Consider the following 13,095-nt stretch of genomic DNA (forward strand, 5'->3'; position numbering starts at 1 on the left):
AAGTCCAGGAACTAATCCTAAGGAAATAATCAAATGAAAGAACAAAAAAGTATACATATCTATATCTCATAAAAGTAAACATACAAACACACGTATGCATATTTATATATGTATATGTACGCATATGCATATGTGTATGGCATTGTATATCATGCCCTTAAAAACTTGAAATAACCCAGATCTCAAAAAAAAAAACCCCACCAGGATTAATTAATTTGTTATGACACTCTTTTACAATGAAATAAGCAACTATTAAAAATGGTTATGTTGGGGCACCTGGGTGGCTCAGTGGGTTAAGCCACTGCCTTTGGCTCAGGTCATGATCTCGGGGTCCTGGGATCCAGCCCCGCCTCGGGCTCTCTGCTTGGTGGGGAGCCTGCTTCCTCCTCTCTCTCTCTCTGCCTGCCTCTCTGCCTACTTGTCATCTCTCTCTCTCTCTGTCAAATAAATAAATAAATAAAATCTTTTTTAAAAAATGGTTATGTTGAGTTATATTTACTAGTAGGAAAATTCAATGTATATTACTGAGAAACCAAGATTTAAAATAATTTTGGCCCCATCTTCTTGTAATTAATGTGCATAACTAAAAAATTCAGAGCTACAATAAAATGAGAACATTTTAATCTGTAAGCTGTGAGATTTAGTATGATTTTTTTCTATGTTCCTGTATTGTTTCACTTTTTTGCAGTGTATGTATTATGCTTACAATTAGAAAAATAGCTCAGTTTGGTGTGTCTGGGTGGCTCAGTTGGTTAAACATCTGACTCTTGGTTTTGGCTCAGGTCATGATCTCAGGGTCCTGAGACTGAGCCCCGCATTGGGAATCTGCGCTCAGCGTGGAGTCTGCTTGTGATTCTCTCCCTCTCCTTCTGCCCCTCCTGCTCAGCTCAATGGCTTGCTCTTTCTCTCTCAAATAAATAAATCAGGAAGGAAGGAAAGAGGGATGGAAGGAAGGAAGGAAGGCAGGCAGGCAGGCAGGTAGGCAAGGAAGCAAGCTAGCTCAGCTTGATCGTATTTACATTCTCTTCTCCAATTTCTAGAATTGCAGACATGACTCCATAAGTCAGACTGTCTAATACTGAACTACCCAATTATTACTTGTTACCTTAATTCCTTTCTCTCTATTTGGAAACATCTGATTTCGAAATTGCAGTTTCTAACTTTCCCTTGATGCGTGGAACACAACAAATCAATGGGAGTAATAGGATAGTCATAGGTATTTGTTTCCTTTCCTTCCCCAACACTTCTAGTACAGTTCTCAGAGAAATACGTATAGTACTCATTCAGTAGATACTGCTTCGAATGTAATTTTGCAAGAACCTTGGAAGCTTTCTTGTGCTGTGCATGGGAGTCTGATATCCATTCAAGGACTAAGTTGAGTTACTTAAAGAATGAAATAGAGACGGAGGCTGAGAGGGTCTGCGGGCAGTCATGGCGGTGCACCTAAAGAAGCAGGTGTACGAGGAATTCACTAAGGTGGTTCAGCAACAACAGGAGGACATTGCAACCAAGAAACTCCGATTGACAAAACCAAGTAAATCTGCAGCACTCCACATAGATCTGTGTAAAGCTACCTCCCCAGCAGATGCTTTGCAGTACCTCCTCCAGTTTGCCAGGAAGCCTGTTGAAGCAGAAAGCGTGGAGGGAGTAGTCAGGATTCTCTTGGAACATTATTACAAGGAGAATGATCCGTCTGTGAGACTGAAAATTGCATCATTGTTGGGTTTATTATCAAAGACTGCAGGATTTTCACCAGACTGCATTATGGATGATGCCATTAACATCCTGCGAATGAAAAGTCTCATCAAGTCCTGGCTCAACTGTTGGACACTTTGCTTGCAATCGGCACTAAACTCCCAGAGAATCAAGCTATCCAGATACGATTAGTTGATGTAGCCTGCAAGCACCTCACAGATACCTCCCATGGTGTAAGAAATAAGTGCCTGCAATTACCTGGCAATCTTGGCTCTTTGGAGAAAAGTGTCACAAAAGATGGAGAAGGCCTAGCTGTCAGAGATGTCCAGAAGATTATAGGGGATTACTTCAGTGACCAAGACCCACGTGTCAGAACAGCAGCTATAAAAGCCATGTTGCAGCTCCATGAAAGAGGACTGAAATTACACCAAACAATTTATAATCAGACCTGTAAATTGCTGTCTGATGACTATGAACAAGTGCGCAGCGCTGCAGTCCAACTTATCTGGGTTGTCAGTCAGCTCTATCCTGAAAGCATTGTCCCAATTCCTTCTTCTAATGAAGAAATTCGCTTAGTTGATGATGCATTTGGAAAAATTTGTCACATGGTCAGTGATGGTTCCTGGGTGGTTCGAGTTCAGGCTGCAAAGCTATTGGGCTCAATGGAACAAGTCAGTTCTCATTTCTTGGAGCAGACACTGGACAAGAAGCTCATGTCTGATCTTAGGAGAAAACGCACTGCACATGAACGTGCCAAGGAACTTTACAGCTCAGGAGAGTTTTCCAGTGGCAGAAAGTGGGGAGATGATGCTCCCAAGGAAGAAATAGATACAGGAACTGTGAACTTGATTGAGTCAGGAGCTTGTGGAGCCTTTGTTCATGGATTGGAAGATGAGATGTATGAGGTCTGCATTGCTGCTGTGGAGGCTCTCTGCATGCTGGCCCAGTCTTCACCCTCTTTTGCGGAGAAGTGCCTTGATTTCCTGGTTGACATGTTTAATGATGAAATCGAGGAAGTACGTCTGCAGTCCATACACACCATGAGAAAAATCTCCAACAATATCACTCTCCGAGAGGATCAGCTTGACACTGTCCTAGCTGTGTTAGAGGAAAGAATGTCCAATGGAAAAAAGACAGCCTCTTCAATAAATGGTGCTGGGAAAATTGGACAGCCACATGCAGAAAAATGAAATTGGACCACTTCCTTACACCACACACGAAAATAGACTCCAAATGGATGAAGGACCTCAATGTGAGAAAGGAATCCATCAAAATCCTTGAGGAGAACGCAGGCAGCAACCTCTTCAACCTCAGCCGCAGCAACATCTTCCTAGGAACAATGGCAAAGGCAAGGGAAGCAAGGGCAAAAATGAACTATTGGGATTTCATCAAGATCAAAAGCTTTTGCACAGCAAAGGAAACAGTTAACAAAACCAAAAGACAACTGACAGAATGGGAGAAGATATTTGCAAATGACATATCAGATAAAGGGCTAGTATCCAAAATCTATAAGGAACTTAGCAAACTCAACACCCAAAGAACAAACAATCCAATCAAGAAATGGGCAGAGGACATGAACAGACATTTCTGCAAAGAAGACATCCAGATGGCCAACAGACACATGAAAAACTGCTCCACATCACTCGGCATCAGGGAAATACAAATCAAAACCACAATGAGATATCACCTCACACCAGTCAGAATGGCTAAAATTAACAAGTCAGGAAATGACAGATGCTGGCGAGGATGCAGAGAAAGAGGAACCCTCCTCCACTGTTGATGGGAATGCAAGCTGGTGCAACCACTCTGGAAAACAGCATGGAGGCTCCTCAAAATGTTGAAAATAGAACTACCCTATGACCCAGCAATTGCACTACTGGGTATTTACCCTAAAGATACAAACATAGTGATCCAAAGGGGCACATGTACCCGAATGTTTATAGCAGCAATGTCTACAATAGCCAAACTATGGAAAGAACCTAGATGTCCATCAACAGATGAATGGATTAAGAAGATGTGGTATATATACACAATGGAATACTGTGCAGCCATCAAAAGAAATGAAATCTTGCCATTTGCGACGACGTGGATGGAACTAGAGGGTAACATGCTTAGTGAAATAAGTCAATCGGAGAAAGACAACTATCATATGATCTCCCTGATATGAGGACGTGGAGATGCAACATGGGGGGTTCGGGGGACAGGAGAAGAATAAATGAAACAAGATGGAATTGGGAGGGAGACAAACCATAAATGACTCTTAATCTCACAGAACAAACTGGGGGTTGCTGGGGGGAGGTGGGATTGGGAGAGGGGGAGAGGGTTATGGACATTGGGAAGGGTATGTGCTATCGTGAGTGCTATGAAGTGTGTAAACCTGGCGATTCACAGACCTGTACCCCTGGGGATAAAAATACATTACATGTTTATGAAAAAAAAAAAAAAAAAGAAAGGATGAATACCCAACTTTTGTAGCAACATGGACGGGACTGGAAGTGATTATGCTGAGTGAAATAAGTCAAGCAGAGAGAGTCAAGTATCATATGGTTTCACTTATTTGTGGAGCATCACAAATGACATGGAGGACATTGGGAGACGGAGAGGAGAAGGGAGTTGAAGGAAATTGGAAGGGGAGATGAACCATGAGAGACTATGGACTCTGAAAAACAACCTGAGGGTTTTGAAGGGGCGGGGGTGGGAGGTTGGGGGAACCAGGTGGTGGATAATAGGGAGGGCACGTATTGCATGGAGCACCGGGTGTTGTGCAAAAACAATGAATACTGTTACGCTGAAAAAAAATAAAGAAATGAAAACAAACAAACAAACAAAAAAGAATGAAATAGATTATACTTTGCTGAGACTTTTTCTAGATCAAATGAATTAACACAAAACAGAATATATAGAAAGGAGGGATTTCTTTCATCTGATAATGACATTATTTATAAAACAGAAAAGCCATTACACTGAGAGGACAGTTATTTTTCTCCATCATTAGCCAATGCGAAGCATGACAACGTGAATTTGGGGGGTCTTTTTATCGTAACCTCTTACTAGAGTTGGTTTATGAGTTGGGGACTTGAGTTCAGAGTACCTTAAAGATTTTTTCTTGTCATCCAGTGACAAACTGTCAGAGGGATCAGTAAGCAGGAGCTCACTAAGCAAGATGGAAGGCAGAAGTTTTAGTTTGTGTAGGAGGTGAGCAGAGAATGGGCGTGGTCATCTTCTGGACATGTGCTGTTGGACCCTTTAACATAAAAAATACCCAAAAATATATCATTCATTCATCACCATCCAACTGTTAAGATGTAATCCAGGTCCTCAGATATACTGGACTATTCCTTGCCACTGACCCATCTTTGACTAGAGAAGTCCCTCCATTGAAAAGTTTTATATCCTTATCGTTAATGTTAATATACAATCCTTAAAGAGTTGCCTTTAGGTGACTAGTATGATGTCATTGGAGGATCTGTTGCATTTATTTCTGTGTTCATTCGATGAAGGAGGAGTTCTTTTATACCCCAAATTTCATTTTTCTCATCCTTATAATGCTCCTGATTGTTTATCCTCAGGAAATAGGTTTTTTTTTTTAAGACTTTATTTTAGAGACAGGACATGCACACGTGTGGGTGCGAATGTAGGGGAGGGGTGGAGGAAGTGGGAGAACCACATGCATACTGCTTGCAGAGGGCAGTGTGGAGGCCATCATGGGGCTGGATGCCACGACCCCTGAGACCTTGACCAGAGGTGAAATGAAGAGTCAGACACTTAACCAACTGAGCCACCCAGGCACCCCAAGAAATAATCTTGAAAACCCAATCAAAATTATTTTAGTTTTGTCTGGTTGGACCACTGAGAAGATCTTCCTTCATTCAAAAGGTAAACTGTTAATTAATTCTGATCATTTGCAATATTAAAATTTAGTTTATAGATAGCTGCTGTTTCTTGGTTATATTTCAATAGCAGCAGCTATCTATAAACCAAATTTTAGTGAGGAGAGGACCATATCCAACTGACCTTAGATATTCGTGCTATAAAAAGAAAGAGACCACTTCAGTACATATTTCTATATAGAACCTTTTTCATTATGGAACAGTGTAAAGTTTATGGTCTCACAGAAATTTTTATTATGCTTTGATAATATTTACAATGATTGAGAAAGGATTATTATCTGCTTAGTTACATCACCCAAGATTAGAGTTTATGGTCACACAAGGTTTCCAGGCCAACTTCCCAATTTTTAAAGCCACCTTCTTGTAGTTTGGGGAGGACATACATGGCCAGCAATATTATTGCAGTGATCTTAAAAGAGCAGTCCTTAAAGCTCTCAATTCCAGAAATACTTCAAATCTCTTGTTTACCAGCTCTTCCCGTGTTTACCGGTAGATCGTGGTGGAGAGAACAGTGATGCATCAGACAGCAGTATTAGTGCACTGAAAAGGGGATGGTTAACCTTAAATAAATAAAGTTATAATTCCAGAAGTTGGGGAGGGGTCAGAATAAAGTCTATGTACCACACAAAAAAATAATAAAAACAATAATAAAGTTACTACAACTGCTACTTCTCTTATTTTCATTTTCTCTTGGCCCAGTCCGAGTTCTTTAAAATCATGGGTTTGTGCTAAATTTAAAATTTTTGTGTATGTAAGGATAACCTGACCTACCTACAGGCTCAGCGGTTTGGACTTGGCCAGATTCATTCATATTCTTTTTTCCTTTTCTTTTTTTCTTTCATTATTTTTCTTTTTTTCTTTTATTTTTTGTTTTCTTTTTTTATTATTTATTTATTTATTTATTTTTAAAGATTTTATTTATTTACTTGACAGACAGAGATCACAAGAAGGCAGAGAGAGAGAAGGAAGCAAGCTCTCCACTGAACAGAGAGCCCGATGCGGGGCTCGATCCCAGGACTCTGGGATCATGACCTAAGCTGAAGGCAGTGGCTTTAATCCACTGAGCCACTCAGGTGCCCCGTCTTTTTTATTTTTTAAGGATGTATTTATTTATTTGAGAGAGAGAGAGGACATGCAGGAGGGGCAGTGGGACAGGCAGACAGAGATTCCCAATCAGACTCCCCTCTGAGCATAGAGCCCCACATGAGACTCCATCTCATGACTCTGAGATCATGACCTGAGCTGAAACCAAGAGTTTGACCCTTACTCAACTGCGCAACCCGGGTGCCCCTAATTCACATTCTTGATAGATGACAAAGGAAATCTGTTTTCAGACTGGAATTTAGTATGTAGTAATGGAATGGACAACCTTAATTAAGACACACCAAATGCTCAACCTTGGCTTTTTTTTTTTTTTGGTCATATACTAACCAGTGGTTCCTGAAATAGCCATTACTGAGTATCACCTGGAAGATTTTTAATGCAGATTCTTAGACCCAACCTCAAATATACTGAATTAGAAACTTCAGGAACAGAGCCCAGAAATTTGTATTTATAACATCTTCACCACGTGACGGAGATAGCAGACCCTGTCTCTGGACTGGAATTTGACAGCCCCTTCTCTAACTGCCCGGGTTTGGCAGTATACTCATTTACCAAGTATTTCTAAAAACTTACTATGCGTACTTCTGTGGGAAATACAAAAGGAAGAGAACCTAAGCCCTGTACTCAAACTTATTGAGCCAGTTTCCCAAAATATATTCTGTGAGATGTTGATAGCATTATATTTTTTTAAAAAGTGATTCATGGTCAATAAATGTGATAAACTCCAGGAGAAATAAATTTAACATATTTCTTTTCTAGAGGGTTTCTCAGGGCCTTTAATGTGTGAAGACTTTCAGGGAGGGAAGTTAAGCTTCTTTGTACATGGACTTCTTTTTTCACAGAGCATGCCTTAAAAAAAAAAAAAAAAAAGAGGGGGAAGGGGCAAAGGGCAAGAGAGAAAAGGGTCTCTTAAGCAGGCTCCACACCCACTCCAAACCTGTGGGGTTTGATCTCACAACCTGAGTGAAATCAAGAATTGGATGCTTAACCTACTGAGCCACCCAGGTGCCCCTTTTTTTCCAGAGCATGTCTTAGAACTAGTGTTCTGAAGAAGACAGTTTTGGAAATGTTGAACTAAATTATCCATTTCTTATAGACGTGACTTTATACATTTTTAACTCCTTCACAGCGCATGAAACAAAGCTTAATAACCTATAGAAATTTAGTTGGTTCAATGAATTCCCATATTTTCATATGGTACGTTTTTCATCCAAGATGACAGAGGTTGCCTGTGCCCAGAGAATAAATTTGTCATTGATTTTTTTTTACTTCTTTGTATCTCATTTCTCCTTTTTTTTTTTTAAGATTTTTTTTTAATTTATTTATTTGACAGAGAGAGATCACAAGTAGGCAGAGAGGCAGGCAGAGAGAGTAAGGGGGAAGCAGGCTCCCTGCCGAGCAGAGAGCCCAAGGCGGGACTCGATCCCAGGACCCCGAGACCACGACCCGAGCCGAAGGCAGCGGCTCAACCCACTGAGCCACCCAGGCGCCCTTTTGGAGTGTTGTCTCCTACTGGTGCCACTTTAAAGCCATAATTCCCTTCTGAATTATCAATTTATTTGTTTTGTGCTGATGTTCAAAAACAAGGCTTCCTAAATGTGAATACTTCAGCTAGAAGCAAACTGTTACAGGTCAACTGTATTTCTATTAAAAAAATTTTTTTTAAGATTTTTAATTTAAAAAAAGGAAGTTGTGGTTGCCATCTGCTGCTAGATATGTGATGGTAACATTTTAGAAGCCGAGGAGCTTGGCATGTCTCGGGAGGTTAGAATACGTGCACCAGCTTTTCAAATCAAACCAGGTCAGAACTTGTACAAGAACATGTGGACCCCAAGAAGGAGAAGAACCAGAGCCCAAGGAAAACAGCTTATGAGTCCTGTGGCTAATGCTAGTAGAAGTATCTTCGTAGGCATGAGCTGTCAGGCGGGGGTGGAGGAAACTGTTATATAGCCATGGCAGCTTGAACTTGGCAAACAAAGGATAAGAGGAAAATCAAACTAACAGACTCTGTCACCAATTCTGCTTTCCCAGGACTGAAGCAAACTTGTTTGATATATTCAGTTTGCTTGAGTCTAGAAGGCATGAAAATGCTTCCATTTTACTGGTAAAGGGCCAGCTGGAGTAAAAAATCGAATGACTAAGAAATGAGGTTTTACATCTTATCGTTTAATATAAGGAAGAAAAGAAAAAAGACCATATCTCAGAGTGGTTTGAAACCAAATTGCTTTTCCTAGGCTACATCATGCTTTGATGAAATGGGGGTGGTTTGCATGATGTCATCCACATGGTTTAAATAAACAGTAGGCTCAAGTTAACAAACTGCCATCTTAACAGAACTGGTGGGGCATTACGGGAGAGCTAATTTGATCAATTACGTTTAGTTCCAGAGGTCTCTAGATGAGACAGAAGCCAGTATACACATTTTGGCAGATGAAAAATCAGTTTGGTCAACAGGTACCGTGGTGGTAATGAACATTCTTTCAGACTTCATTTTTCATCCCCAGGAGAGGAGAATCCCACTTATGCCAGTCACTGCTACTCCAGAGCAGCCAAAAAAGATAACTATGAATATTTTTAGGAGCCAGAAACTTGCATTCCATGGCATAGGCTGACTAGTGTATTGGCTTCACCATTGTGCCTTTAAATGTTGTACTTGAAGTTTTGCTCTTGTTATTTTCCCATTAAATATTAATTGGAACTAGGAATAACTATGTGAAGTTTTTAGTCACCATATGCTATGCTCTCCTCAAAAGTTGATATTTTGTAAGAATTGAGTATTACTCAATTACAGGAAGCTTATCAACAGTTCCATGTACATGGAGTACAGAAATGAGCGAATGAGTGGAACACCGAGCTTCAGATCCTTGAGTTGGATTTATCAGCCTTAATAACAAGTTAAATATAAGGAAGCAAGTGGTTTATTTGGTGTGTGAAAGAAATACATGATAAAAGCAAGAGAACTAATTCTACAGTTGCCCACTATAGAACAGACACTAGCTTGATGTGTAGAGTACAGAGTTGTGAAGGTCATGGACCTTGACCTCACTGTCTGTTAGAGAAGATGACATTCACTAAAAGCTATAATATAAAGTAGATAAGTCACAGAGGAGGCATGAAAAGATCTTGAGAGGAGTCAAAAGGTAGCAAGACTATCTGGTGGCAGGAATCAAAGATCCTGAAGAGCTTTCATTTGATATGGTCAAGTCAAGATGTAGGCATTTGAGCATAAGGAAGAAGTCACAAGATAACATGGAGAGGGGAAATGAGTTATATTCAGGGAATACTGAGGAGTTGCCTTTGGCTTGCCTAGAGAATTGTGTACATAGAAGGGGAAAAATACAGATGCAAAGGTAAGTTGGAATCATTTTTGAAAGACTTGTCGTTCCATGGAATTTGAAGTTGGACAAAATAGTGTAAGGGAGTTGTTGAACATTTTTGAGAAGAGAATGTCAGAATTAGAAAAATTAATCTAGAAATAGTATTCAAACACTATCAGAATTGGGAGAGCCCAGAGGCGGGGAAAGTCAGAAACAGTTATTCCAATAGGTCTAGTTGAAAGGTAATGAGAGTAGGAATGGGTGTGGTGGCAATGGGAGTAGAATGAAAGCAGAGGCACTGTGACAGGAGAATCCATAGGACTTGACCCTGGTTCTGTCTGGTAATGAGGATGAACAATCAAGAAGGTGGATTTCAACAGCAGGTAGATAAAAAATGGGGGTGCCAACATTAGTGATAAGAAGAAATAAGTGAATGAATTTGTTTTGGTGAGTTAGGTACATTTGGATCTTGGACACTCCAACTCAGTATTTATATGTCTTAGAAAGTTTAGTTGAAGGGAGATTCGTTGGGATTTGGGGAACCAGCTGATTCACAATGGGGTGTGAATCCCCCCAGCAACAATTCTGGGTTCTCATTTAGGAAATACTCAGTGAGCTCTTTCTCTGTGCCAGGCACTGTGCTGGGCATGGTCAGGGAGTTTAACTATACAACCCTGAGGCCTTCAGGGCTTTAGAACGTAGTAGTTTCTCATTCTGGCTCAGTCGCTTATTTGCATAACCTGAAGCAGTTAATGTTTTGGGGGTCCTCCGCCTGTTTCTATACTGGGAGTCTGGCAATGTATGCTTTTAACCACTTAAGTGGTGGTAGATTTTGAGGTGTAAAATTGTTTCAGATCTTGGGGGAGCTAATGGGAGATACTCTTACGAACCATCAGAAGATCTGGTGGAGGCAAGAAATGAGGGGAAAGCCAAAATCCCAGTCAGAGTAGAGGAGAACAGCACATAAGAAACATCTTAGAGAAGTCTCTGAGGTTAGAAGCAAAGCCAGAGCTTTCCACTAATGCGTCACTTTCCAGTGGCACGAGCCAGCAGCGGCTCAGAAGCACTCCCACACCATTTAAGCACTGCCTCTGGAACCAGAGGAATTATCTATCCGTTTGCAAAAAAGGGACCCTCTCCAGTAAGAGACAGTACAGAAGTGTGAAGACTCTAGGCATCCTTTTGATCAGTACTGGTGTTTAGTCACTCACTTGATACTTGAGTGCCTACTGTGCACTTGGTGCTGCTCGCAGAGTGCCCAGTGGTGAGCCAAGCAGTCATGGTCCCTGTTATAAGGAAGTCTGTGGTCTAGGGAGGAAGGCAGACATTAACCAAATCTCTGCCAGATGGTAATAGGTGCTCTGAGTAGAGATGCAGAGCGCAGAGAGAGCATCCTACGGCAAGCCTTTCATTGAGACTGGAAGATCAGAGGGCTGCTCCAAGCAAATGGTGTTTGAACAAACAAGGAATGGAGCCAGCCTTCAACAGTCCTTTACTGTGGTGAGGGGTGGACCACTACTCCAATCTATTCCTTTTCCTGGCAACAAGACCATCCAATTGCTGAATCCTGAAAGAAACAAAATAACAAAATGTCCCAAAACACCAGAGCTGAACCCAGTGACTGCAGTACAGAGAAAACGGGAAATCATTCAACATCTGGCAATGCTTGTCTCAGAGGTTTTACTGCACAGTGACAAACACCATGTGACTTGAGGACCACTCCTCACTTTGTTCATCAGTAAAGTGGAAATAGTAAGAGTACATTTCCCTGCAGTTTTGGGGAGAATGAAGTAAAGATAATCCACAAAACTCAGAGCACAGTTTCTGGTACTATCCCTTAATAAGTGTCCAAGATTATCATCATCTTACATGAGAATTCTTTATTGAAGTATAATTCAGGGGCACCTGGGTGGCTCAGTGGGTTAGGCATCTGACTCTTGATCTTGGCTCAGGTCATGATCACAGGTCGTAAGATCAAACCTTAAATCATGCTCCAAGCTCAGTATAGAGTCTGCTTAAGATTCGCTCTCTCTCCCTCTCCACCCCCCCAATCTTGTGCTTGCTCTCTCTAAAATAAAATGCATATATCATAAAATTCATGCTATTAAAATGTATGATCCAGTGGTTTTAGTACACTCACAGAGTTGTGCAATTGTCCCCACTGTCCAATTCTGGAATACCTTCATCTCTCCCAGAAAGAAACCCCGAACCATTCGTGGTCACTCTCCATCCCTCTTTTCCCAGCCCATGGCAACCACCAGTCTGCTTTCTGTCTCTATGGATTTTCCTCTTCTGATGTTTCATATAAATGAAGCTATACAACATGTTTCTTTTTGTGATAGGCTTCTTTTGCTTAGCATAATGTTTGCAAGGTCCATCAAAGTTATAGCATGTATTAGAACCTCTTTTCTTCTTATGGCTGTATAATATTCCATTGTATGGATATACCATGTATATTTTATTGACCCATTTGATTGGACATTGGGTTGTTTACAATTTCAGACTATTATTAATATTACTGCTATGAACATTAGTGCACAAATTTTTGTGTGTATATTTGTTTCCAGTTCTCTTGAATATATACCAAAGAGTAGAATTTTCTGGATCAAATGCTAACTCCACATTTAACATTTTGAAGAACTACCAAACTGTTTCCCATAACTGTTGCAACATTTTACCTTCTTACTAGCAATGCCTAAGGGTTGTATTTTCTCCACATATCCCCAATACTTACTGTTGTCTATCTTTTTCAGTTTAGTCATCCTAGTGAGTATAAAGTGGTATCCCATTGTGGGTTTTGATTTGCATTGTTCTAATGGCTAATGATGTTGAGCTTCTTTTCACATGCTTGGCCATCTGTGTGTCTTCTTGGGAGAAATATCCATTCACATCATTGCTCATTGTTTAATTGGGTTAGATATCCGTCTGTTGTAGAGTTGGTTAAAGATTTTATGGAAAGACTTTGTTCACTCCAAACGATCCCAGAAAACAATCAGTTCTCCAAGAAGGAGCAGGTAATTATTACTTGCTTTCTGCATTAGCAAATGGCAGATGATTCAAAATTGCAGGCATGGATGTTCCTTCATGTT

General features: G+C 40.6%; 1 protein-coding gene across 1 annotated transcript; it reads left to right on the forward strand.

The window, feature by feature from the left end:
• The first annotated feature begins 1,431 nt into the window (after positions 1–1,431).
• On the forward strand, positions 1,432–5,271 carry LOC123939216 (integrator complex subunit 4-like). Its single transcript, XM_046001140.1, is given in 3 exon segments — positions 1,432–1,786; positions 1,789–2,812; positions 5,265–5,271. Coding segments are annotated over 3 exon segments (1,386 nt in total).
• Positions 5,272–13,095: the final 7,824 nt, after the last annotated feature.

This window comes from Meles meles, chromosome 3 (genome assembly GCF_922984935.1).
Source record: "Meles meles chromosome 3, mMelMel3.1 paternal haplotype, whole genome shotgun sequence".
Taxonomy (NCBI): Eukaryota; Metazoa; Chordata; class Mammalia; order Carnivora; family Mustelidae; genus Meles; species Meles meles.